Consider the following 23369-nt stretch of genomic DNA (forward strand, 5'->3'; position numbering starts at 1 on the left):
GGGTTGGTGCCGTAGCGCCGCCCCTCGGCGCTGCGGGACCAACCCGGCAGCACCCCAGCTACTCTATTGCAGGCATCCCCGATTCAGCTGCTGCTGAAACTGACCAGCAGCGGCTAAATCAGGGACTCCTGGGGCAGACCCTGACTATCGTAAGGGGGGGCTATGAGGGGTCTGGGGTGGCATCCCCTCCCACCCCACTCCAGACCCCTCATAGTCCCCCCTTCTGATAGTCCGGCATATCGGATAATCCGGCACCCCCTGGGTCCTAAAGGTGCCGGATTATCAGAAGTTTACTGTATATTGTATTGCATTAAGGCCAGATCTTTGCTATGTGGCAGAATTCTGGCTCTGAGTCAGAAATAGCAAGTACTAGGTGTCATGCTAGTTATTTTGTAGGATGAAACCTTATTTGCAAGCTCCTTGAAACACGCATCTATCTATAAACCCTGAAGCCATGTGTTAACTTGTTCTGGGGTTCTACTTTTCCCCAGAGAAACTGTATAAGCCTTAGTGAATGCCTTTTATTCTCCTTTCCATTGTCACTAAATATTGTCATGCTCTTCTTGCAAATACTATTTCCAGTTGACTCCTAGATTTGTTTAGCATTTTAAAGCTGAGCGCTGTGTGGATGATATGCATTTTAGTGTGTTTACTAGCTTGAGTTGTTAGAAAGGATGTTGATACATGTACTCCAAGGGTAGTGTTAATGTTCTTTTTGTTCATATTAAATATTGTAAGCATCGCTCCTTGTTAACTATCCCTTGCTTTAATATATTTTCCTCCACACACATACGTACGTGTGTGTGCATATGTATATAAAAAGTTTGTTTGTATTGGTGCACATCCACCTGCTACCTCAATGTTGGTGTTGCACATAAGAAATTTCAGCCCACTCAAGGATAGAAAATGTTAGAGGGAACACAGCTTGCACTATACTGATTTTGCAGGGGAAACCAAGATTTTTTTCAAATCGGGGGTCTTGATTCAAAAGGGATTTGCAGGGAGAAGGGTTGTAAGATGATTTTAGGTGAGCTCTGTGCTGCCTTCAGAGCTGGGTGGCCAGAAAGCTATGTTTGGAGGTCAAGGAACCAGCTCTGAAGGCAGTATCCCACCAGCAGCATTGCAGAAGTAACTCTGGTAGTACCATATCCTGTCACCTTTACTCCTATGCTGCTGCTAGAGATGGTTTTGCCTTCAGAGCAGAAAACAGAACCACCAGTATAGCAGCAGCACAGAAGTAAAGGCAGCAGTACTGCAGCGCCTCCTCCCCATAGAATAACCTTGCAACTCCCCCGCCCCCCAACTCCTTTTTGGGTTGGTAATATGTTTAACCAATTAAATGGGATTTTACACCCCCTACTCCTAGATGTTTACATCCTTCAAATATCTGCAGAGATCTATCCTGGCTTCCATGCATTGTGATGGCTGTATGTTCTCAAAATTAAGGTTTGGATGATTGTAGAGGCTTTGATGTTTCATTTCTAACTGGTTTTTGCTTTTCTGTTCTGGCTACTGTTCTGATTTCTTTTGGATCATATTAGGGTGTTATGTTTAATTAGTCTGAAAGATTAGGTCATGTTCTAGAGTCATTGGGCCTTTTTTACTGTCCACCCTATGGTTTTATATACCACCTCCCATGCTCATCACAAAGCTGTGACTTCATTACAATAAGCCAAGTTTTCATTCTAGGAGAGATCTGCAAAGAGGAAAACATATGCTTTGTTTTCTGCTTTTTGACGTATAAAGAATACCCAGAAGAATTTTAAGAGAATTTTTTTTACCCATAGAAATATCAGGAATGTGAAGTCTGGTCATCTCTGACTTTGCTAAAAGACCCCTTAGATGTCTCTTATGTGATTTTTGACCTTTGCCATTAATTTGTCCTCAGGGTGTTCAAAGAACTCTATTATTGTAAATGCTTGAAGTATTTGAGTTCCAGATGTTAAAAGTAAAACCCAAAACATGTTTCAGATCTACATTCTAGTTTGTATATGTAAAAGTTTGTAAAAATTTGCTAGTTCCTTAGTTGTCTTTCACCTGAGACACTGGACAAAACCTACATTTTAATGTAAAAACAAATAAGACTGAAAAATATTTGAGCTATATATTTTTAAAGAAGGGCAGTCACCTCATTTTTTCCTGTCGGACACTTTCAGACATTGTAATTAGTGTCTTAATGAAATACACAAGAAAATCCAGTGTGTTCAATTTTAAAGAGTCAGGTCCGCTTCACAGTACTTGTAGAGTAAAATGAGACTCATCAATTCTGAATCTAAAGAGAGTCTTCACTCTATCTAAAACAGTTCATTTATCTATTAGTTTTAATTTTGCTCAAGTTCCTATTGAAGATTTCAGTGGTTTGGGTAAGGAACCAACAGTAACATTTTTCTCATTAAACTTCAATTAGAAAAAAATGAAAGAACTGGAACAGAAGCTCCAAGAGGAGGAACATGCAAGGAAGCTTGTGCAGGAGAAAGCAGCTGAGGTAACCAGCAAGTAGTCTTTTCTGCTACTTTATTGTATGCTGCAAATAGCTTGCCCTCTCATTAACCGTTCAGCTAAATTCAAGGATTTAAATAGCTGAAGTCATGTTCTCAGTTCTCATCTGCCATTATATTATGTGTAATATAATAAAGAGCTCATTGGATTCAGGCTAATGGTAGAATCAGATGTACCACTTTCTCCCCCCCCCCTTTTTTTAGCATAAAATAGTGGGAAACTTTCTCTGGAAGGGCTGGGAATTGGGGAAGAGTGAAATGTTGGGATTTCTCCAAGAAGAGCGTGTCTATGTTTTTATAGTAAAATATAATTTACCACATTCAAAAAGCATGATGTTCCTTCAGACAGATTCCAGCGAGGATGATGAGGCTGCAAATTATCATAATCAGATCTGGCCAGTACACCAAGTTTATGGGATGGCTTTCAGTTCCAGCTATCAAACTCCCTGGGCTATATAGTCCCCTCTCATTAAGCGGGGTGGAATGTTTCTTCATTTGAGGCTTCCAGATGGTCTGTTGTCCAGTTCCATTCCAAGCCGTCTTCACGTGCTTTTACATGCTTCTTCCTCAAGCCTTTTCCCCTTGGAAAGATTAGGACTGATACCCCACAGTGGCAGATATTTGCAACACATCCTACCCTCTTCTCCCTAGACTAAGAAAAACAGGCCTTTCTATACCCAGCATGCTTTAACAGCCTGCCATTCCCATGGTTACTGAAGTGTAAGTCCCAAAACACCAGCGTTTGGTAGAGACCACAGGACAGGAGTCAACTGAGGTGGTTTTGTTCTTCTCTGAAAAAGTTAATAGAAAATGCTTTCCTTGAGGTCTTTAGACCCATCCTGGGTCATTTTGCAGAGAACTGTAAGTCTGTTCTAGGATGGATACAAATATTTTTTCCTATTGAATTCAAATTTTTTAAAAGTGATTTCTATAGTCTACTTATTGGTTTATTGACAATTATATTCTGTAGTACTCCCCCATGATAGGGGACTGTAAAAATGACATTATTGGAGGTTCCATATTTGTATCAGAATTCATGTTTACATTTTCTCAGTGTCCAAGTTAGAGCTAAGGTTTTCGTTTAACCCTTGGTGCTCGACAGGTCAGGTTTACTCAGGGTAAGGCTGAATTATTACCTTTTCACATGTTTTTGGAGGCTGTAATAAATAAACATCAGTGACAATAGATACTACTGTATTTGAAGTCTCTTACAGTTGACGCTTATAATTCAACGCATAATTTGGCCTGCATCTTGTTAATGGTGATGGTGTGTGTGGGAGGATTCAGGGCTGTCTTTGAGCCCAGGTTAAGCTGGTAGGACTGGCAATTTCTGGAGATGTAGTCACAGTTAACAGGGAATCCCAAAATTCTAAGTTTAAAAATCTCTTGAGCGGAACGACATATACTAAGTAGAACAAGGAAAAAAAACCCGAGTCAACACCTTCCAATAACCAGCAATGAGTAGAGGTCAAAAGGAGTAATATATACCAATCAAATTAATATTGCCTACACGAGGTTATAAACCTCTTAAGCCAATGACATTCTTAATGTAGATGCTATGTACATCTTTGATACTATAATAAATAATTGTGTGCTCAAGGAATAGGAAGGTAATGCTGTATGTCAACAGTGATGTATGTGGAAAGATTTAAGAATCAAGTGTGTCTCCAATTAACTCTGCAGATTTGCTTGCGAAATAGGGAAGGGTGGCTGAAAATAATTTCTAAAGCCATTTCTTAGAGCTTTCAAGGAAAATAATTTCTAGAGCCATTTCTTAGAGCTTTCAAGGAAAAGAATTAAACCTTTTACATTGATCCATTTGCATAATGATCACTCCTCTTTTTTTCCACTGAAGTGTGAAATTTATGCAACACAAGTCAACGAGAGTGGAAGGAACTGTGATGTCCACAGAGATGTGGCATCATTAACTGAATAGGTAGGATTAATATTTTTACAAGTCAGCAGCCATGTAAAGGAAGTCTGTGGGTGTGTCTAAACTACATGGCTCCATCGATGGAGCCATGTAGATTAGGCTGATCGGCAAAGGGAAATAAAGCCACGATTTAAATAATCACGGCTTTGTTTAAATTTAAATGGCTGATCAGCTGTTTGTCGGCTCAGCGTGCTAGTCTGGACGCTCCCGCGCCGACCTGAAAGCCCTTTATTGACTTCCCCGTTATGCCTTGTAGGATGAGGTTTACCAGGGAGGTCGATAAAGGGCTTTCATGTCAGCAGGGGAGCATCCAGACTGCCCCGATCTGCCGACAGCTGATCGGCAGAGCGGGGAAGCCATTTAAATGTAAATGAAACCGTGATTATTTCAATCGCGGCTTCATTTCCCTTTGCTGAACAAACAAATCTACATGGCTCCGTCGACAGAGCCATGTAGTTTAGACGTACCCTGTGACTGCAATATTGTTTGACATTTGCTTTCATGAAAGTGGATCGTGATTCAGTCTGTCATTGTGACTGTTTATTCTTCATTGGGCCAGAATCTAGATATTCATTGTCTAGATCTGATGTTCCATCCATTCTCTATTCAGAGAAGTCCAGAGTAGTTTATAAACTACTTCTGGGGGTATAGCAACCAATGGAGTTTTGGAACCCGTGGCTAGATGTAGAGTAGTGAATGACATCTAACTAATACTGCAGCAATAGCTAGAGGCCTCAATCACATAGACACACTCTACTAGGCATGTAAAAACCTGTGGTAATGGACAGACACTGCAGCAAAGAGCTTTCGGTCTAAAAATTGCTCGTTGGCTGGCAAGTCCCAGATGTCAGGGTTTGGTTATTTTGGTTTTTTTTTACCTTTTGGTTATTTTCTAAGACATTCTAATTGCCACCATTAACTCCATTCACAGCTTCAGACAGGACTGGAGACTAACCGAATACTGTTGCAGGCAGGAACACCGTCCATTCCTCCAAAGCCAAAGAAAACAAAGAAGAAAGCCCAGCAGCCAGAAAAGGTAGCATGCTGTCATTGTAATTGTATAAGGAAGGAAGGGTCAAGGAAGCAAAATGGATGGGTAGGTGGGAAGGATCAGGTAGCTGACTATCCCTTTTACTGGAGTCTCAGAGGGGTAGCAGTATTAGTCGGTAACTTTTTTTTTTTTTATTTTGAGTAGCTCTGTAGCACCGTAGAGACTTAATATAAATGTTTAGTATCGTGAGCTTTCGTGGGCACATCCTACTTCTAAGTCCCATCTGAAGAAGTGGGTTTTACCCACAAAAGCTCATGATACCATCTACATGTTTTGATACTCTTTAATGTGCTGCTAGACTATTCGTTGTTTTTCATGTTTGACAGTGTCATTTCTAATTATAGTTTCTCTTGTCTTAGAAACACCATCTTGCAAGACGTACCCATGTACAGCCCCACTATAGGCTATGTCTGGGTGATGTGCCATTTGTAGCTGGAAAGGTGAGAAGGGTTAATTCTGAATGTGTATAAACAGCGTGCATTTTACATTTGCAGTACATTTACAGTTCAGAATACAGGACTCTGGTTTGGTGCTCTCATGACACCTAGTGGTCAAGCTACTTAACTATTCTATTTTCCTCTAACTTTTAATTTTCCCTCCATCCTTTCTTGCATTGCTTTGTTCTGTCTTCTCTGAAGTTTAGCTGGCATGCTCAGAATTTCTCCTGTTCTCAGGACTGCTAGTCAAGCACTGATTCACTCATACTCAGATATCTCTGAGTGTGAGTGAGATGTTTTTCCTGCTGGGCAACAGAATGACATGATCATGTTTTCAAGCTCTCTGGCCACAAAAGTGGCCACAAAGAGGGGGGTTGGTGAGCATGGGGCACAGCCCTCTGGGTTGTTGAGAGATCTGTTCACATCTACTTTACTTTTCCCCTTCAGTCTACTAGCCCCAGCCATTCTGTTGGAGCCAATGTACAAAATGTGTTGCATCTAATGAAACAACACTCTAAAGCTCTGTGCAACAGTCATGTGATCAATGATGTTCCATCACCGAAGCTGAATGGTAACTCGTCGCTCGCCAGCAAAGGCAAAAAGCCATCTCTTTCGACAGGCTCCTCTGCATCCCAGGAGGAACTTTCTGAAGTGCTGCTGACTTTGCAGGATGAATTTGGGCAGATGAGTTTGTGAGTCCTATGATTAAATTATGAATGCATTAGACTGCCAATGCTTTTGGTTTGGTATTGAGTTTTCTGAAGGGATGGGTGAGTTATGCAGCCCCTTATTCAAAGATAATGTATACTTGTACGCAGGTGTGGATCAGTATTTAGTTCTACCCAATTGTGGCAGCCTTTATCCCCTGTGATGTTGTTTAACATTTGGATTTGTTACTAAATACTCCATAACTGCATGTCTCTTTGTATTTACAAGCAGCAGTTCCAAATGGTGCACCCTGTGAGCTCATTAAATGTGACTACCCTTTTATATGGGGGGCACCTTGCTATTTTTTCTGCAAAAATGGCCCTTTAGTTGTCAGGATCTAAACTGCTTCACTAGTCTTACCTCCATCCATAGTAGGAGCACAGACCTGAAATAGTTGACGCAAATGCACTAAGAAAATTGCAGAATGGGAAATAGGACTTTGTCCTCAGAACTGAGTGTTAAGACTGTGCTTATAGGAGGCCACAGATGTAATTTTAAATTTAGTAATATTTAGACTGAAGTGGACAATAATTTTTGATGGGGGAGGGGGGGAGGGAGGAGAGACCTTTCCCAGGCAGCTTGCTCTGCTCTGCCCCGCATAGGCTGCAGGGCCATGTGCATGTGAGAATAATGACAAGCTGCAGAGGAGGGGCATGGTGCTTTGTGGCTGCCTGTTATTCAAAGAAGCAGCTTCCGCTGGCTGTTTTCTAGCTAGAAACCTGCCAATGGGATTGTGCTGGGGTGGGGGCAGTGCCTGAAGCCCCTCTCCCCCCAACTGAGGACTCTCAGTTTTGAAAGAGAAACAGCTGTTTTTCTGAGTGGCATGTGGGGCGATGCAAGCAGGGGACCTGCTTGGAGTTCCTTGCTGCATCTGTGGGCCGGATCTGGTGTCTTGGCAGGCTCGATTTGGCCCATAGGTAATATTTTGCCCAGGCCTGATTTAGATCTAACTAATTTGATCAATTACCAAGTGCAGCAGTGGACCATGTATGCATTCCACAGTGACAGTGTTCATCAGCAAGAACTTTAGATTTCTGTTATGTAAATATGTTGAGTGTGTATCTGGTTACTAATAGCATGGCTCTCTAGACATGTCTTTTCTTAGGCAAGTGGACAAACAATGTAAAGTTGAGAAAATCATGCCCAAGCTTTTTTTCTGTCTTTCTGTGTAAGTGATCACCAGCAGTTAGCAAAACTAATCCACGAAGCACCAACTGTTGCTCTGAAGGAAGACCTGGAGCGGGAACTTGAGGCATTGGTGAAAAGAATGGAGGCAAAGGCAGACCAAATAAATAAAGTCCGGAAACTTCGGCTACGAGTAAGTTAGTTGCCTACAGGTGCACTTCTGTAAAATGACTATTTTGAGGAATCTTTCATTGTCTGAAATGCTGTGATAGCTGAATTTGGAAGAAGCATGATCTGCCTTTTGAAGTTGCTAGAGAAACATTTGTACATGGGGAAATCCCACAAATACATTTTTTTTTCAAGTTGTCAAAAGCCTTTAACATACATCAAGGAAAACAATTTTTTAGTTTTTGTTTTAGTCACCCAAAGTTTACTCAGGAAATGGTTTGGGTTGCCCAGGGTCTATTTTCATTGTTATACTAAATTTTTGTCCTCCTCTGCTTTGTATATGCTGATGTCTCTGGTCTTGCTTTATATTTCACAAATATTGAGGGAGAAGTTAAAGGTACTTAATGCTTTCTCTAGTCTTTCTTCATCTTACTGACATTTGTTTTGCCCCCAAATAGAAATGAAAAAAGGGATTAGAAAGTATCTTATTGCCTCTATATGAAATCATGGTACGCCCACATATTGAATACTGTGTACAGATGTGGTCGCCTCATTTAAAAAAAGGATAAAATGGCATTGGAAAAGATTCAGAAAATGATTCAAAAATGATATGGGGTTTGGAATGGGTCCCATATGAAGAGAAATTAAAAAGACTGGGACTTTTCAGCTTAAAAGAGAAGACTAAGGGGGAATATGATAGAGCTCTATAAAATCATGACTGACAGGAGTACAGGGGGATGAATAAGGAAAAATTATTTACTTGTTCCCATAAGAACTAGGAGTCACCAAATGAAATTAATAGATAGTAGGTTTAAAACAAACAAAAGGACGTTTTTCTTCATGCAGTGCACAACCTGAGAACTCCTTGCCAGAGGATGTTGTTAAAAGTCCTGGTCTTCACAGGGTTTAAAAAAGAATTAGATAAATTCATGGAGGTTAGGTCCATCAATGGCTATTAAATAGGATGGGTAGGAATGGTGTCCCTAGCTTCTGTTTGCCAGAGGCTGGAAATGGATGACAGGGGAGGCATTATGTGATGATTACCTGTTCTGTTCACTCCCTCTGGGGCATCTGGCATTGGCCATGGTGGGCAGACAGGATACTGGGCTAGATGGACCTTTGGTCTGACCCCGTGTGGCTGTTCTTATGTTATGAAACATTGAGTAGATGAGACCAATGGAAGGTCCAACGGTCAAGAAGGCAGTCTCCGCAAGTGTTGTGGAACGCGTAGAGCAGGACAAGACACAGAAGACGCCCTGGTCATCCACTGCGCCCAGTCCCATCTTCAGCCGTCTTGACTTTCGTCTTGCTACTGGACCCAGATGGGAATTGGGAAGAGAGAGTGAGGTTGACACTGCGCAACTTTTCCTCACTTAAATCCAAATCACGCGCAAGTCTCAACACCACATTATTACCATCCTCATTATCGCAACCTTCAAAGTCCTGTGGCGATGGGCGAGTGACGAAACAGCAGGTGTGGACACACTGGGAGCTGTAGTCATGGACCTGCACGCAGGCGGCTCAGGTTTAATGGTTATTTCTCGCTGACTGAAGCAGCAGTGAAATCTGGCGTCTACCTGGGCGACTGAGCAGTCCTTTCTAGGAACGCACTGCTCACCTCCATAGACTTAGGGGAGGGGCTAGAAAAGGAGCCCTAAACATTGCCTGCTTCACTATATCCTGGCCAGTTTACCACGGCTGGCGGGAATCCCATTATGGCGGTCGAACAAATACAAATAAACAGATTAAACATATGGGCTACGTCTACACTGGCATGATTTTCCGAAAATGCTTTTAACGGAAAAGTTTTCCGTTAAAAGCATTTTCGGAAAAGTGCGTCTAGATTGGCAGGATGCTTTTGCGGAAAAGCGTCTGTGGCCAATCTAGACGCGGTTTTCCGCAAAAAAGCCCCGATCGCCATTTTCGCGATCGGGGTTTTTTTGCAGAAAACAGTACTGTGCTGTCTACACTGGCCCTTTTGTGCAAAAGTCTTTTGGAAAAAGACTTTTGCCCGAACGGGAGCAGCATAGATCATCAGTGCTTACATGAGATCGTCAGTGCTTTTCCAGAAATTCAAGCGGCCAGTGTAGACAGCTGGCAAGTTTTTCTGCAAAAGCAGATAATTTTGCGGAAAAACTTGCCAGTCTAGACACAGCCATGGTGACATTGCTCACCATTGGAACTTGGAATGTGCGCACGCTTTTGGACAACCCTACAACAGACAGACCAGAGAGAAGAATAGCCTTGGTTGCCAGAGAGCTTGCAAGATACAACACTGATATTACAGCCCTCAGTGAGACTCGTCTTGCTAATGAAGGTCAGCTAACTGAAACTGGAGTTGGATATACTTTTTTTGGAGCGGTCGTGGCACCGATGAGCATCGCAATGCTGGAGTCAGATTTGCCGTCAGGAATCACGTTGTTCGGCAATTTGCCAGTCTTTGCAAGGGTATGAATGATCGGCTTATGACACTACAGCTTCCGCTACAGAATAGAAACCAAGCCATTCTGATCAGTGCCTATACTCCCACAATGACTAACCCGAATGAGATGAACAGGTTCTGTGAAGAACTGGATTTCTTACTATCAGCTGTGAGTAGCACCAACAAGCTGATCCTGCTCGGTGACTTCAATGCAAGAGTAGGATGCGACTCAATAGCCTGGCATGGAGTGGGCAAATGTAACAGCAATGTCCTACTCCTACTGAAGACTTGTGCAGCACATGACCTCTTTATCACCAACACAACGTGCCGCCTGCCTACCCGGAACAAGACCTCTTGGATGCACCCCCGCTCTAAGCATTGGCATCTTATCGACTATGTCATTGTCCGGAGAAAAGACAGGCAAGATGTCAGAGTGACCAAGGCCATGTGTGGTGCTGATTGTTGGACAGATCACAGGCTCATTGTCTCCAAAATGAATCTCCGAATTAAAATGAAGAGGTGGCCACAAGGTAGCAAGCCCATAAAAAGAGTTAATGTGGCCAGGCTAAAGAACCTGAGTATAGCCTCAGCATTGACTAGGGATCTAGAAAGCAGGCTTTCTGACCTGCACCTTGCAGGCAGCGCTGCGGACGACTGGGAACTTTTCCGGAATGCAATCCACTCATCTGCATTGAAGATTTTGGAACCCTCTTCACGCAAGCAGCCCGACTGGTTTGATGAGAATGATGGGGAGAAATTGTGTCTACTTGCTGAAAAGCACCGCCTTCATCGTGCACATCAGAACGATCCATCATCAGCTGCCAAGAAGAACGCCTTTGCAAATGCTCGCAGGACAGTCCAGAACAAACTGTGTAAAATGCAGAACGCTTGGTTAAGTGACCAGGCAGCTGAAATTCAGGGGCATGCTGACAGGAATGACCTGAAACGGTTCTATGCAGCCCTTAACACTCTCTATGGACCTCAATCTCTCAGGAGCTATCCCCTTATTAGTACAGACGGTACAACTCTGATTACAGAGAAGGCTCAGGTCCAGCAGAGATGGGATGAACATTTTGAAGAAGTCCTCAACCGACCGTCATTTATCAACAACGAGGCGATAGAGGATTCCTCAAGTTGACATCAACGGCGCCATGGATGATCCACCGGTAGTTTCACAAGCTGTTAGCCAGCTATCCAGGGGCAGACGCTATACTGCAGAGGTCTATAAAGCCAGTGGTCATGTATTCACAGAGAAGCTCACCGAGTTGTTCCAGTCTTTTTGGGAGCAAGGATCCATTCCTCAGGAACTCAAGGATTGTACACCTCTGTAAGAGGAAGGGCAATCGACAGGTATGTGACAATCATCTGGGAATTTCACTGCTTTCCATCGCAGGTGAAATCCTTGCAAGAGTGATGTTAAATTGTTTGGTTACTCATCTGGAGTGTGGCCTCCTACCGGAGTCATAGTGTGGCTTTCGTAAGGGCCACGGGACTATTGACATGATCTTTGCTGCGTGCCAACTTCAGAAGAAGTGTCAGGAGCAGAATCGTGAACTTTACACAACCTTTGTTGACCTCACGAAAGCCTTCGACACTGTCAGCCGACAAAGTCTGTGGAGGATCATGTCAGTTTGGCTGCCCCCCAAATTTATTCAGATGGTACGCCAGTTTCATGATGGCCAGAGTGCTAGACAGTGGAGAATCTTCTAAGGCCTTCCCAGTCACCAATGGTGTCAAACAGGGCTGTGTATTCGCACCTACACTGTTCAGCATCATGTTTACTGCTATGCTGAATGATGCCTTCCAGGACAGCATTGCCAGAATCAGCCTTAAGTACAGAGTGGATGGGAATCTTTTCAACCTTAGAGACTTCAGGCTATCACCAAAGTGAAAGAGACTGTTCTGAGAGACTTCTTGTTTGCCGACGATTGCGCCTTGTATGCTGGCTCTGAAGCAGAGATGCAAGTTAGTGTGGACAAGTTCTGCACAGCTTGTGACAACTTTGGACTCACCTTCAACAGCAGAAAGACCGAAGTCATGTATCAGCCTGTCCCTTATGCACCGTACACAAAACCCACAATCACAGTCACAGGGCGGATGCTACAGGCAGTGGACCAGTTTACTTACCTCGGCAGCACTCTCCCATGCAGCTAACATTGACATAGAAGTCACATGCAGAATAGCGAAGGCAAGTTCTGCTTTTGGTAGACTGTGCCCCACTGTATGGGAACATCGAGGAATCAGCCAAGCAACAAAACTGAAGGTCTACAGAGCCGTGGTACTCACCACTCTCCTGTATGCCTGTGAAACATGGACTGCGTATCGGAGGCACGCAAGACAGCTTAATCACTTCCACATGACTTGTCTTCGCAGAATATTACGCATCGGATGGCAAGACAAAATACCAGACACTGAGGTTCTCTCTAGAGCAAGTTTACCATCAGTCCACACTCTGCTGATGAGTGCACAGACTAGATGGGCAGGTCATGTCATTCGTATGCCGGACGAACGTACCTAAGCAGCTCCTTTTTAGGGAACTCTCTACTGGTAAACGTTCGCGTGGTGGACAGAGGAAAAGTTACAAAGACACACTCAAGGCCTCCCTGAAGTCATTCAGAATTGATACAACCACTTGGGAATCGCTGGCACACAACTGCCCTGCCTGGCACAGTCTCATCCACAAGGGATGCCAAGTTCTCGAAACAAGGCGCATCTCTGAAGCACAACACAAGCGCGTGCTGCGCAAGTCCAAAGCTATCAGCACAATGATTGCAATGCCTACACGTCTGCCCGACACGTTCCAGGACATTTGGTGCCCAAATTGGCCTGATAAATCATCTTCGGACACACTGTATCCAGTCTCAAAGCACTTAGTGGTGTTGAGGTCTTCATCGACCACGATGGATGAACAACTCGACTCAAACTCATGAAACATGACAAGCCTATTCGAGTTTACGTTGCTGTGAAGCATATAGCTTTGTGTAGTTTTCAATCCCCTCATCTCCAGCTTTGACACTGTGTTCTAGCAATAGAAACTTCATTTGCCTAATGTCACAGTGTTGAAGACTTACTTAAACTGCAGATGTCCTCTGAAACCTCAAGCATTGGAGCATGCATTAGTTACTCTTGTCAAAAAACTGAAACAGAGCAGACTGGCAGGAGCAGCAGTACTGATATTGTATGGCAATATGAATGGTGCTGCGTGAGTACTGCATACTCTCAATACTGCACTGGTGAAAGAATAAAATGTATTAGAGTCCGATATAATCCTGTTTACATATCTCTGCAGCTGCTGTTGGGTCTTCATACTAGGGATGTAAGAGACTAGTCGACTACCCGATAAGCATATGCATATGCTTATCAGGTGGCCAGGTAGCTGACTCGACTAGTTGCTTTTGCTCCTCTTGCTGCTTCTATCAGAGAGAGGCAGCAAGAGGAGTGGGGGAGGGAGTGAGAGCAGGCTTAAAAGCCAGTTTCTTCCAGCACCATCTGGGGAGGCAGAGGAGGAAGAGACATTTCTGGGACTGGGCACCAGCCAGGAATCAGCTGATTCCTGGCTCATGCCTGGTCCCAAATGCTGCACTTCTGCTTTTTAAATGTAGTAAGAACCTGCAGTTTCCCCCCTTATTGATTAATTGAGTAGTCAGTGGAAATTCCATTGACTACTTTATTAGCTGATTATATGCATTTTAACATCCCTACTTCATATATATTTCCAGTCTTTTTAGTGCTCTTGAAAGTGATACCTCAAGTAGCTGTTTTCTATGGACAGTGACCAGTTTATACAATCTGTAATAGATCATGGAAAACTTAATTTTTCAGTAATCTTGGAAAAAATTGGGCAGTGGCTGTGTTGGAGTTATAGGTCAGTTTTTACCCACATGTCCTCAAAATTGGGAAGCTTCCTAGAATATTCTTATCAGATAGTTGACTAGTCGCTTCCCCCACCTTCCTTGCTGCCTCTATCAGAGAGAGGCAAGAAGGGAGAGAGCAGGAGACAGTGCTGTGAGGGGGAAGGGTGGGGGAGTGAAGCCAGTTTCCCCAGCACTGTCTCCGTGAGCAGGAGGCAGGGGCGCAGTGGGGAACTTGTGGTGCTTCCGCCTTTGAAATGTACCAAGTGTGGGGCCCACCATCCCTGTGCTCTCTGCTTTTGAAATGTACAAGAGCCCTCTCTGCCCCGGGGATCTTGTACATTTCAAAAGCAAAGCATGCACGAGGCCAGCGGGGGATTGCTTGTTCCTGGCTCACCCCCTGCTCCTGTGGCACTTCAGTCTTGTTACATTTCAAAGGCGGAAGCCCTGCCAGTTCCCTGCTGCGCCTCTGCTCTCCCCCCCGCATTCTCCCACACAGAGACAGTGCTAGGGGGAACTGGTTTTAAGCTGGCTCCCCTCAGCACTGGCTCTTGCTCCCCCAGCCCTGTGCTCCCTGCATGTGCTTTGCTTTTGAAATGTAGAAGTGCCCCAGGGGGGCTCTTCTACATTTCAAAGGCAGGGAGCACAGGGCCAGCAGGGAACTGCTTAAGTCGCCCACCGGCCCCATGCTCCCCATGGCACTTCTGCCTTTGAAATGTAGGAAGAGCCAGCAGGAGCCAGCAAGCTCTTCCTACATTTCAAAGGTGGAGGTTCCTTTCTCAACTAATCAGATAGTTGATGCAGATTGCAAAATCCTGAGAGGGATTTTAGGTGGAGGAGGGGGTTGTGATCTGGGACAGGGTCTTGGGGTGCAAGAGAGGATTCTGGCCTGGTAGAGGAACACGATGAGGGGGTGAAGGGTCTGGGAGAGAGTTGTGACCTGGAGAAGGGAAAAAGGAGGTGCAAAATCAGGGAGGGAGTTGTGACTTGGAATATGTAGGGAGAGTGGGTATATAGTTTGGGTGGTGCTGGGGGCAGGTAGTTGGGGTAGTGCTTGGGGGGGAGAGAGGATTTGGGGGTGCCAGAGGCAGACTATTGCTGGGAGGCACTTTCCTGCAGGAAGCCGCCTAGATATCTGAGGCAGGCTCTCTGCCTGTCTGCTGCAGTTCTAGGCTATGCCATGTGGTTCTGCTCCGGGCAGTGGAGGGGGGGTGGAAAACAAGAGGGAGGGAGGCTTCACACACTGCCCCAGCCCCCAGCAAAATTTCTCAGCATCCAGAGCAGAGAGCAGGCCGCCGTTTTCAGTGTGAGCTGCTGTCTGCCTAAGAGGCCCGGCAAGGCAGATCCTACCAGGCCACATCTTACCCACCCCAAGTTTAGGAGAAATTCTTGAACTAACTGACTCAGCTGCACATTTCTAAAATATATAGTAAGATTGGGGAAAATGGCAGAAACAAGTAAGCTGAAGCCAGGCTGCTCTTAAATGTTTCTCTTTGGGCTTTCCTTTCAGGTAGAGAAGCTAAAAAAAGAATGCAAGTCCAGGAAGTCTCGTGCTGAAGAAACACAAGACAGACTGAGTGGAGTTAATGAGGTGAAAGTAACAACCACTGTGACGACCAGGGGAAAAGATGCTGGTCCCATCAAAGTGAAACCTGGAGAAAAAAGCCGGAAAAATCTTCAATTGTTGCGGGACATGCAAAGTATACAGACTTCGCTTCAGAAAGATGACATCAGCTGGGATTATTGATTTTTGTCCTGGGTGACATTTTCCTTAAACTCCACCAGTCTGAACTTTACTTCTCAAATTCCAGGTCTAAAAGAGATACCTTTCCTACTGTGTGAAAGAGACTACTGTATACGAAGTGCACTTTTTAAATGTAACCTCCCATTTTGCATCTGTAGGTCTGATTTTATTATGGTCCTAATCCAGGCACAACACAGGTGGGAGAAAGCAAGCTTTGATTTTAATTCATCTAACTACTGAGTCTCTAATCAACCTTCCATTATCTCCCCCTTTGTGAGCTGTACCTTAAGTCTTTCTTTCTCGCCTCCTTCTTCCATGCCTGCTGCAAGATGTTTTATTTTGTTGCTCACATGGGTTGTCTAAAGTACATGTGGCTTCACAACTCGCACTATTCAACTCTTGTGCATAGTGTTGCTTAAAGCCATATCAGTTAGCACAGTCTCTGAGAACATAAGAAAAAGCAGGAGAATCTCTTAAGTGTTTTACTTTACTATTCAGTTCCTGGTCTGGTTCTTTCCATTAGCTAATACTGATTGCAGTGGGACACTTCAACTCACTCAGAAAGAACAAAATCTTTTGGAGTAGTTTTCCTTACCAATTTACTCTTACTTAATAGTAATGTCTTTTCAAACTGGAGAGAGAAATATGCCTTCACTTCATGACTTTTCACTTAAAGTGTGATGTGGAACATTGGGATAAAATCTATCAATTACTAGCGCACTTTGGCTGAAGGGAGAGAGTGCAGATATTTTTTAATTGAAGTGCCTCAATCATGTCATTCAATCCTGGCAGCTTGCTTAATTTTAACTTGAAATATTATTCACTTTGACTTGGAGATCTGCTTTGGCAGGGGTAGGAGTGCTAATTGTCTTGCACACCTAAGTGAATGTTATTTATTATATTAATAATGTAAAAAATTTCATAGTAATGGAGAGTACTGAAGACAGACTGAAATTACCTGTGTTTATAAAGTTGCCATTAGAAATCAATAAAGTTATCTTGCAAATCTGAATGAGGTAAGTTGAAATTTCTCATTACTAGCCTTCTGTCTAGCTGTAATTTGTTACTCCTCATGAAACACTGATGCAATTTGCTTTTTGAATTGAAAATCAGACTTACATCCTGCTGTACTAAGTCACCACAAACACTGCCTGAGCAAAGGCGTTCGGTGGCAGTAGTAGGGAGGAAGGCTAGGTAAGTAGTTAAGATGGAAATGTGGCACTTAGACCTGGGTTAAATTTTCATGCTCTGCCATTGGTATCTGTGTAACCTCAGGCAAGTGATTCATATTCTGTTCCTTGGTTTCCCTACCTCTGATAGGTTTTTCAGCATAAGCCCCTTGCATACTAAAAAACCACAGCCACTCATCATTCAGTATTAATCTTCAGGAAACAATATTATTTTAAAGAGACAAATGCATACCTTGTGGAACTGCTCAAGTGAGGGTAGAGAGGTAAAAGACTTATACTGCACTGTAGTATCTAAGAACCTAAAAAAGACCCATTTTATTTAGTGACAAACTGAGGAGGCCAGGCCAATTGTCTCTCTTTCACATGAACTTAAAAGCAAGTTGCATGCTCCCCCCCCCCCCCCCCCACACACACATCAACTGCATTGATTTTTCTCCACCAATCTGATTTTTTTGAAAGTCCCATTAAGGATCATGTTACCATAACAAAGGCAGTGATGTTTACACTTCATCTTAATGCTAGACAATCCACAAGAGCAAAGGCTTCAACCTAATGGTTTGACACAGCTGCAGGATTAAAAGGCGCCAGGCTCACAGTAGAACACAAGTAGCTTTCCAAAGGAAACTACACTACCTTTGGGAATGCAGTCCCTCAGAGGTAATATCACTGTACTAACTGCGCAAAATCAACCAAACTGATCTAAACACAGCTCCAAAAGGAAATGAGATCCAGAGGCAAAGCTAAAAAGTCCTGATAAATATGTTTCCTTTGCTACACTCCCCTTCCCCCCACCCCCAACCTCCTCATTCTGTATTCAGAAAGACACGACATGAAAAAATTCAGCTCAACAAAAGTAATCACCAGAAAATTGACTTTTCACTCTGATTTCTACAAGAACGTTATTAAAATTGATTTTTGGATAAAGTTTAATTGATCATTATGCCAGTGAGAGTGATTCTTTGCTCCTAGTACACTGTACTCTTCTCTTACAGAGTAAAGTATTTAACTAGTGCTGAAATATTACACTAGCATCTACACAATGCCATCAACTGACCACTACTTTTACGTTGCGATTGTAATACATGCAGGAAGCTTTCTTTGGTCAATGCACTTACTGTTAACATAAATAAAACTGTCAGTTTGAATTTTAAATACATCATAATCCCACACTGCAATATGGAAATAGCTGTTTACACTTACCTAAGCAAAATGAAATTGAGCTGATCCCAGCAAGTGTTGCCCTTGCCACATTTTATATCCTGTATTTTGCCACCTCTCGTATACGAGGCATAGAAAAAAAATAGCTGCAGAAACTAGTGGGGGATCTGTTTCCTATCCCCTCGTTAATCAATATTTACTTCATAGTACTGAATCAATTAAAATAAGTTATGACTCCTGGGGCGTAGGGGGGTGAATGTAAACTGTCCCAGAATGGACAAGCTAAGGGATACTAGGGAGGTGGGCTCATCCACTGCCATAGGTAGAAACTGCCCTTCCTGTAAATAAGGCATCACTTTGCAGCATTAGGTATACACAGACTTCGTAGTTTAAGTTCGACTTTCACAACAGAAGTAAACTTGGCCTAATTTGCTCGGATGTATAAAAGTGGTGGGGAAGAGCCAATCTAACTGAACAGCAAAAAGCATTCTATTATTCAGGTCCTATCACCATTTGTCTTTCAGTGATATGTTGGCAAAACAATTCAACTGACAGCTGTATGTACACTGATAAGTCAAATTATTCAATGGCTATGTTCTGTTTGAGTCAGATATGAGTTCTGTAGATTGATTTCCTACTTCAGTCTCTTTGTTTCCTTTCAATAAGGTAGAGAATTTTCAAACTCCTCCTCCTCTGTAGATATTTTCCTTACTGAATACTTCCTTCCAGTGCAAGAGTCTCTCATTCAAAGCAAAATGACTTCCAACAGCTATGTTGCTGAGAGCTCCTGGTTTTGTTTTCAGGTGGCAAATACAGTTAGTTTTAGCCACCAAGGAGATTGCATAGGGGTCTGCCCATTTGTTTTTGCTTAAGCTTCCACTAGTGCTACAGTACTAATAAGTTACCCTGGAGAGAAATGTAATAAATAAGATTGTTGGTGTCTCCAAGACACCAGGACTTAAATTTCAAAGAGTTTCCTACTAGAAAGACTGCCCTTATCAGGTGGTCCAGGAAGTACTTAACAGAAGTCCGTGTTATACAACTGTCTGTACAGGAGTGACGCACTGTGCTGGAGAGCCAGCTCTCTCTGAGGATGAGGTTGATCGGTTGGTAATTTCCCTCTGAAGCTCCTCCACTTTCTTCTGCAGCTCGGCCCGTTTGGCAAGAAGTTCCTTATATCGACTGTGGACGGGCTCCTGCAACACAAAAGAACATGCAGAGACCATGGCTGCTAAACTACTAGATGTCATTACTGCCTATTTATCCTTTTTTTATTTGTAGGGTATAAGAGTTATGCACCCTCTCCTGCCACCCACAGATCTCTAAACCACTTTAATTAATTGTTCTAACTTCCACATAACTTGCCACTTATCTGTCCCTTGTGCTTTTGGGACCTGCTAGTCCCAGGACCCTGATGCTTATTGGCCTCAGCAGCTATATTTTATTTACAGTACTGATTTGGGAAGGAGACAAACTAACAAAATACATGGTGAGAATTGTAAACACTGAAACCTGCAGATCTCTCCATCACCTATCCTCTTGGCATCTCAATACTGTTGTCTGCCTAAAGTTAGGCGCCAACGTCTATTTAGGCCTGTAAACATTTCAAAAGTGCCTAAGGGCTTGTCTCTTCTACTTCAGAGATTGAATCTGCAGTGATTGAGCTACCTGCTATTGATTCATCACATCGCTTTATTGTGATTCAGACACAATAAAGCGCTCTCCCATTGATGCCAGTATTCCACAGGATGAAAAGAGTAGCCAGCGTTAACAGGAGAGCAGCCCCTGCTGCCCTTACTATGTGCAAGAAGCCGCGTTAAGAACGTCCACTTCAGCTATATTAGGTTGGTCTTGGTGTTTTTGAAAATATTACTCCTGCAAAAGTGATTTGATTTCTCATAGTGCTGAGCACTGCAACTCCCAGTGACTTCCACTCCATTGATGCAGAAATCTAACATCAGACACTCCGTTCTGGCTGATTCGTTTTAAAATTGAAGTCAGGCTCCCACTTCAATGGGTTACAAATGTTGCAGGTACGTTGCTTGCAATTAAGTTTTGTTTTTAAACTGAAGTGGTGGCAGCCTGGGCGTGGACAGCACAGCTTCCTTTTGTACGGCTCCCAGGAGCCAAGGTGACCAGTTCATTAGCAACACCAGAGACAAGATTTTAGACATTTTTAACAGTATTTTAGAAATAAAATGATCACCTGTGATTTCATCCTTGGATTCCATCTGATGTAATATCCCACCCAAAGCTCTAGGTGGCGCATGCTGGCCACAGGATACAAGACATGGTTGGAGTAGCACACATACAAGGGATTAGTGAAGTCTTCAAGTTGGCTATTGATGTAAGACCACAGTGACACAGTCTTTTTTGGAAGGCTCTTTAAGGAAAAAAGAAAAGCTGTTTTACATACCCAGCCACATGAACACTAGTATTTATCTACACAGCTTTAGGAGTATTTATACCAGCATATACATGTGTTTACTATTAATAAAAATCTGGCTGCCTTTTCATAGCTAAAACCCCACACTTTATACTTTTCTGAAGTGGTTTCTATAATATAAACACATACAGGCAGGCATTTACACACCCTGGCATGCAAACATCCCTTATTCCCAACATCCCACAACACAATCAAGGAAATCACCATTAGCACACAAAGGGGAAGGCTACCCAGAGAGGAGATGGGGTTCTTTGAAAGACAGGAGGAAAGCTTAACCAAAATAATCATTATTTTGGTTAAGCTTCCCATCTTTCACATGCTCCCAAAGGAGGGCCCAGTGTATTTAACTGTAAGGAAAAAGCATGTGCTTTAGGTCTCAATCTAACAAGACGGCTTCAGTATGTGAGTAGGTATACTGAAATCACTGGGACTACATAAGTCTCAAAGGGGTAGCTATGTGAGCCTGTATCTGCAAAAACAACGAGACCTGTGTCACTTATTAGGGCACAAAAGCTTATGTCCTAATCTGTTAGTCTCTAAAATGCCACCGGCCTCCTAGTTGTATTTGGGACTGCATAATGTGCGTGAGTATTTTTCTAGATTGATGGCCTTAAAGAGATAGTGAATAGAACATATGTTGCTGCCTTGGAATGACAAATATTCAAGCCTCACGTACCCTGGCAAAACTGGGACACAAAACTCACCAGCAATATGATTTTAATAGTGATTTTAAGCATGATGCTGTCAAATCCAGCTCACTGCAGGTCTATGCAATACAGCAATTAAATGCCCTACCCTAGACTAGGCTACTGCCTGAAGCAGTAGTCTAGTCAGGGTTAGAGTGCTTAGAATTAGAGATGCCAATTTTCCTAGTGTAAATGAAACCTTTTTGTAATTAAATGATGCTTCCAACTTTAATAAGCTGAGACTGAACATCATTCATGTCCCTTTTGATCTCAGGTTGGAGTTGTACATGTAGCTTTAGATAAGTGTGTTAAGTCATACAACTGCACACAACATTCCTCCACTTGCACTTGGGGTCTTGCAGAGCTTATAGCAGTTAACAGAAGTTAATGGTTGAAGGAGCCTTTAGAGAGTCTGAATACACTGAAATGAACACAGGTATGAAGTGCAGAAATTAAGCTACAGGTTGGACCTCCTTTGTTTGGCACCCTTAAGAACCTGATTGGTCCCGGATAAGGGATTCTACCTGATCAGGGCAGGTCATTTCTGGCTGCCCTGATGCCAGCCCCATCCCCTCCCCTGCCACTCTACCGGCTCCCCCATGACTTCCCAGTTGGGTTGTGCACTGGGCTTCCTGCCCCCCCCCACCCCACCTCTACAAAGCCCAGCTAAGCCATGTGCCAACTCCTGACCTCCCTAATCCCCCGCAGCCCAGCTTAGCTGCACACCTGGCTTCCCATCTCCCACCCTCCCGCACCTCTGCAACCCAGCTGGGCTGCGCACCGCCTCCGCCCGCCCTGGCATTGCTGGACCAGAGAGTTCTGGTTTATGGAGGTGCCACCAGTTTACAAAGGGAAAGAATCCTGAATGCCAGCTATTTAGATGGAAGATCTGTCAGGGTCAACAGTTACTCGCACCGGAGTCACTGGGAGAAGGAACAATTCCATCCGCATCATTCGCCCATTTTAGGAACATTGATGAATTGCATTCACCTTGGAAAAAGGCAAGGCCTTACCTCCTTCACTCTCTGCTGCTCACTGCTATATAGGAATGTCCCAAACAAGCAGCTGTACAGGTGGTCCAGAATGATTATCAGGAAACAGTCATTGAATTCAAATGCTGTAGGAAACTTCAAACACAACCAGGAAGATTACTTGTATTTTTTTAGTACATTGCTTGTTGCTAACGAACACACATATCACTGGTATCATGAGCTTTTGTGGGCACATCCATTCATCTGAAGAAGTGGGCTGTGACCACGAAAGCTCATGATACCATTTACATATTTTGTTAGTCTATAAAGTGCTACCAGACCATTTGTTGTTTTTTAAGTTTTTCCTGTTACAGACTAACTTGGCTACCCCTCTGAAGCTTTTGACACACATCACTGTAATGGCCAGTCCTGTTAATGAGCTGAATATGTCCTCTCTGCATTTCTAATACAGGATTCGTTTGTGTGACTTGGCTGCCTCTGTTTCCAAAATCATATTACAACTTTCTGAAAGCAAATGCTTCTCTCAAAAATCTGCTTTCCATGTGCAGCAAGGAATTCTGAGCAAAAGCCAGAGGCCTGAAGGATCTGACCACTGTATTTATATACACTCAGAGCTGCTTAAACTGGAACTTGTCTTTTAGGGAGGTCTCTCTTGCCAAAACTTTAATGAGGCTACGAACAAAAGGGTGCAGCAGATATAAAATAAACAAACTCTACACAGCAATGAAAGCTGCATCTGTTTAAATGGAAACAATTCATGCAACCAACTGAGAGTTTTCCATGAGGATGCAGCAGGAGGCCATGAAACCAGTTGCCATAGTCTGTGGGAATCTAGGAATTGCCATCACATGTAAGGCCTTAATATTGACTGAAGCCTCGAGGTGCTACTGAAATACAAATGTAGAACAACAATCGGAGCTGCTTGGGAAACAGGTACAAAATGTCCCATTTTCCCCCTTT

General features: G+C 43.4%; 2 protein-coding genes across 4 annotated transcripts in view; one reads left to right on the forward strand and one right to left on the reverse strand.

Annotated features, from left to right (window-relative positions):
• The window catches only part of CEP57 (centrosomal protein 57), a 37429-nt gene extending 20480 nt beyond the window's left edge, over nucleotides 1–16949 (forward strand). Inside the window, exons 6-11 of the mRNA XM_089775730.1 lie at nucleotides 2408–2485; nucleotides 5363–5467; nucleotides 5842–5922; nucleotides 6367–6611; nucleotides 7801–7945; nucleotides 15704–16949. Of these exons, the coding sequence (XP_089631856.1) occupies nucleotides 2408–2485; nucleotides 5363–5467; nucleotides 5842–5922; nucleotides 6367–6611; nucleotides 7801–7945; nucleotides 15704–15940 (891 nt within the window). The 3' untranslated portion in view covers nucleotides 15941–16949. The remainder of the gene's footprint in view (nucleotides 1–2407; nucleotides 2486–5362; nucleotides 5468–5841; nucleotides 5923–6366; nucleotides 6612–7800; nucleotides 7946–15703) is intronic.
• A 1086-nt stretch (nucleotides 16950–18035) lies between these two features.
• Nucleotides 18036–23369, reverse strand: part of MTMR2 (myotubularin related protein 2) — an 87396-nt gene continuing 82062 nt past the window's right edge. For all 3 annotated transcript variants that reach the window (XM_089775728.1, XM_089775727.1, XM_089775729.1), the window contains 3 exons: nucleotides 22431–22544; nucleotides 20492–20668; nucleotides 18036–19481 (listed from right to left, as the gene is read on the reverse strand). In XM_089775728.1, coding sequence (XP_089631854.1) covers nucleotides 19320–19481; nucleotides 20492–20668; nucleotides 22431–22544 — 453 coding nt within the window. In that variant the 3' untranslated portion in view covers nucleotides 18036–19319. The remainder of the gene's footprint in view (nucleotides 19482–20491; nucleotides 20669–22430; nucleotides 22545–23369) is intronic.

The sequence above is a fragment of the Pelodiscus sinensis genome, chromosome 1, assembly GCF_052426305.1.
Source record: "Pelodiscus sinensis isolate ZL-2025 chromosome 1, ASM5242630v1, whole genome shotgun sequence".
Classification (NCBI taxonomy): Eukaryota; Metazoa; Chordata; order Testudines; family Trionychidae; genus Pelodiscus; species Pelodiscus sinensis.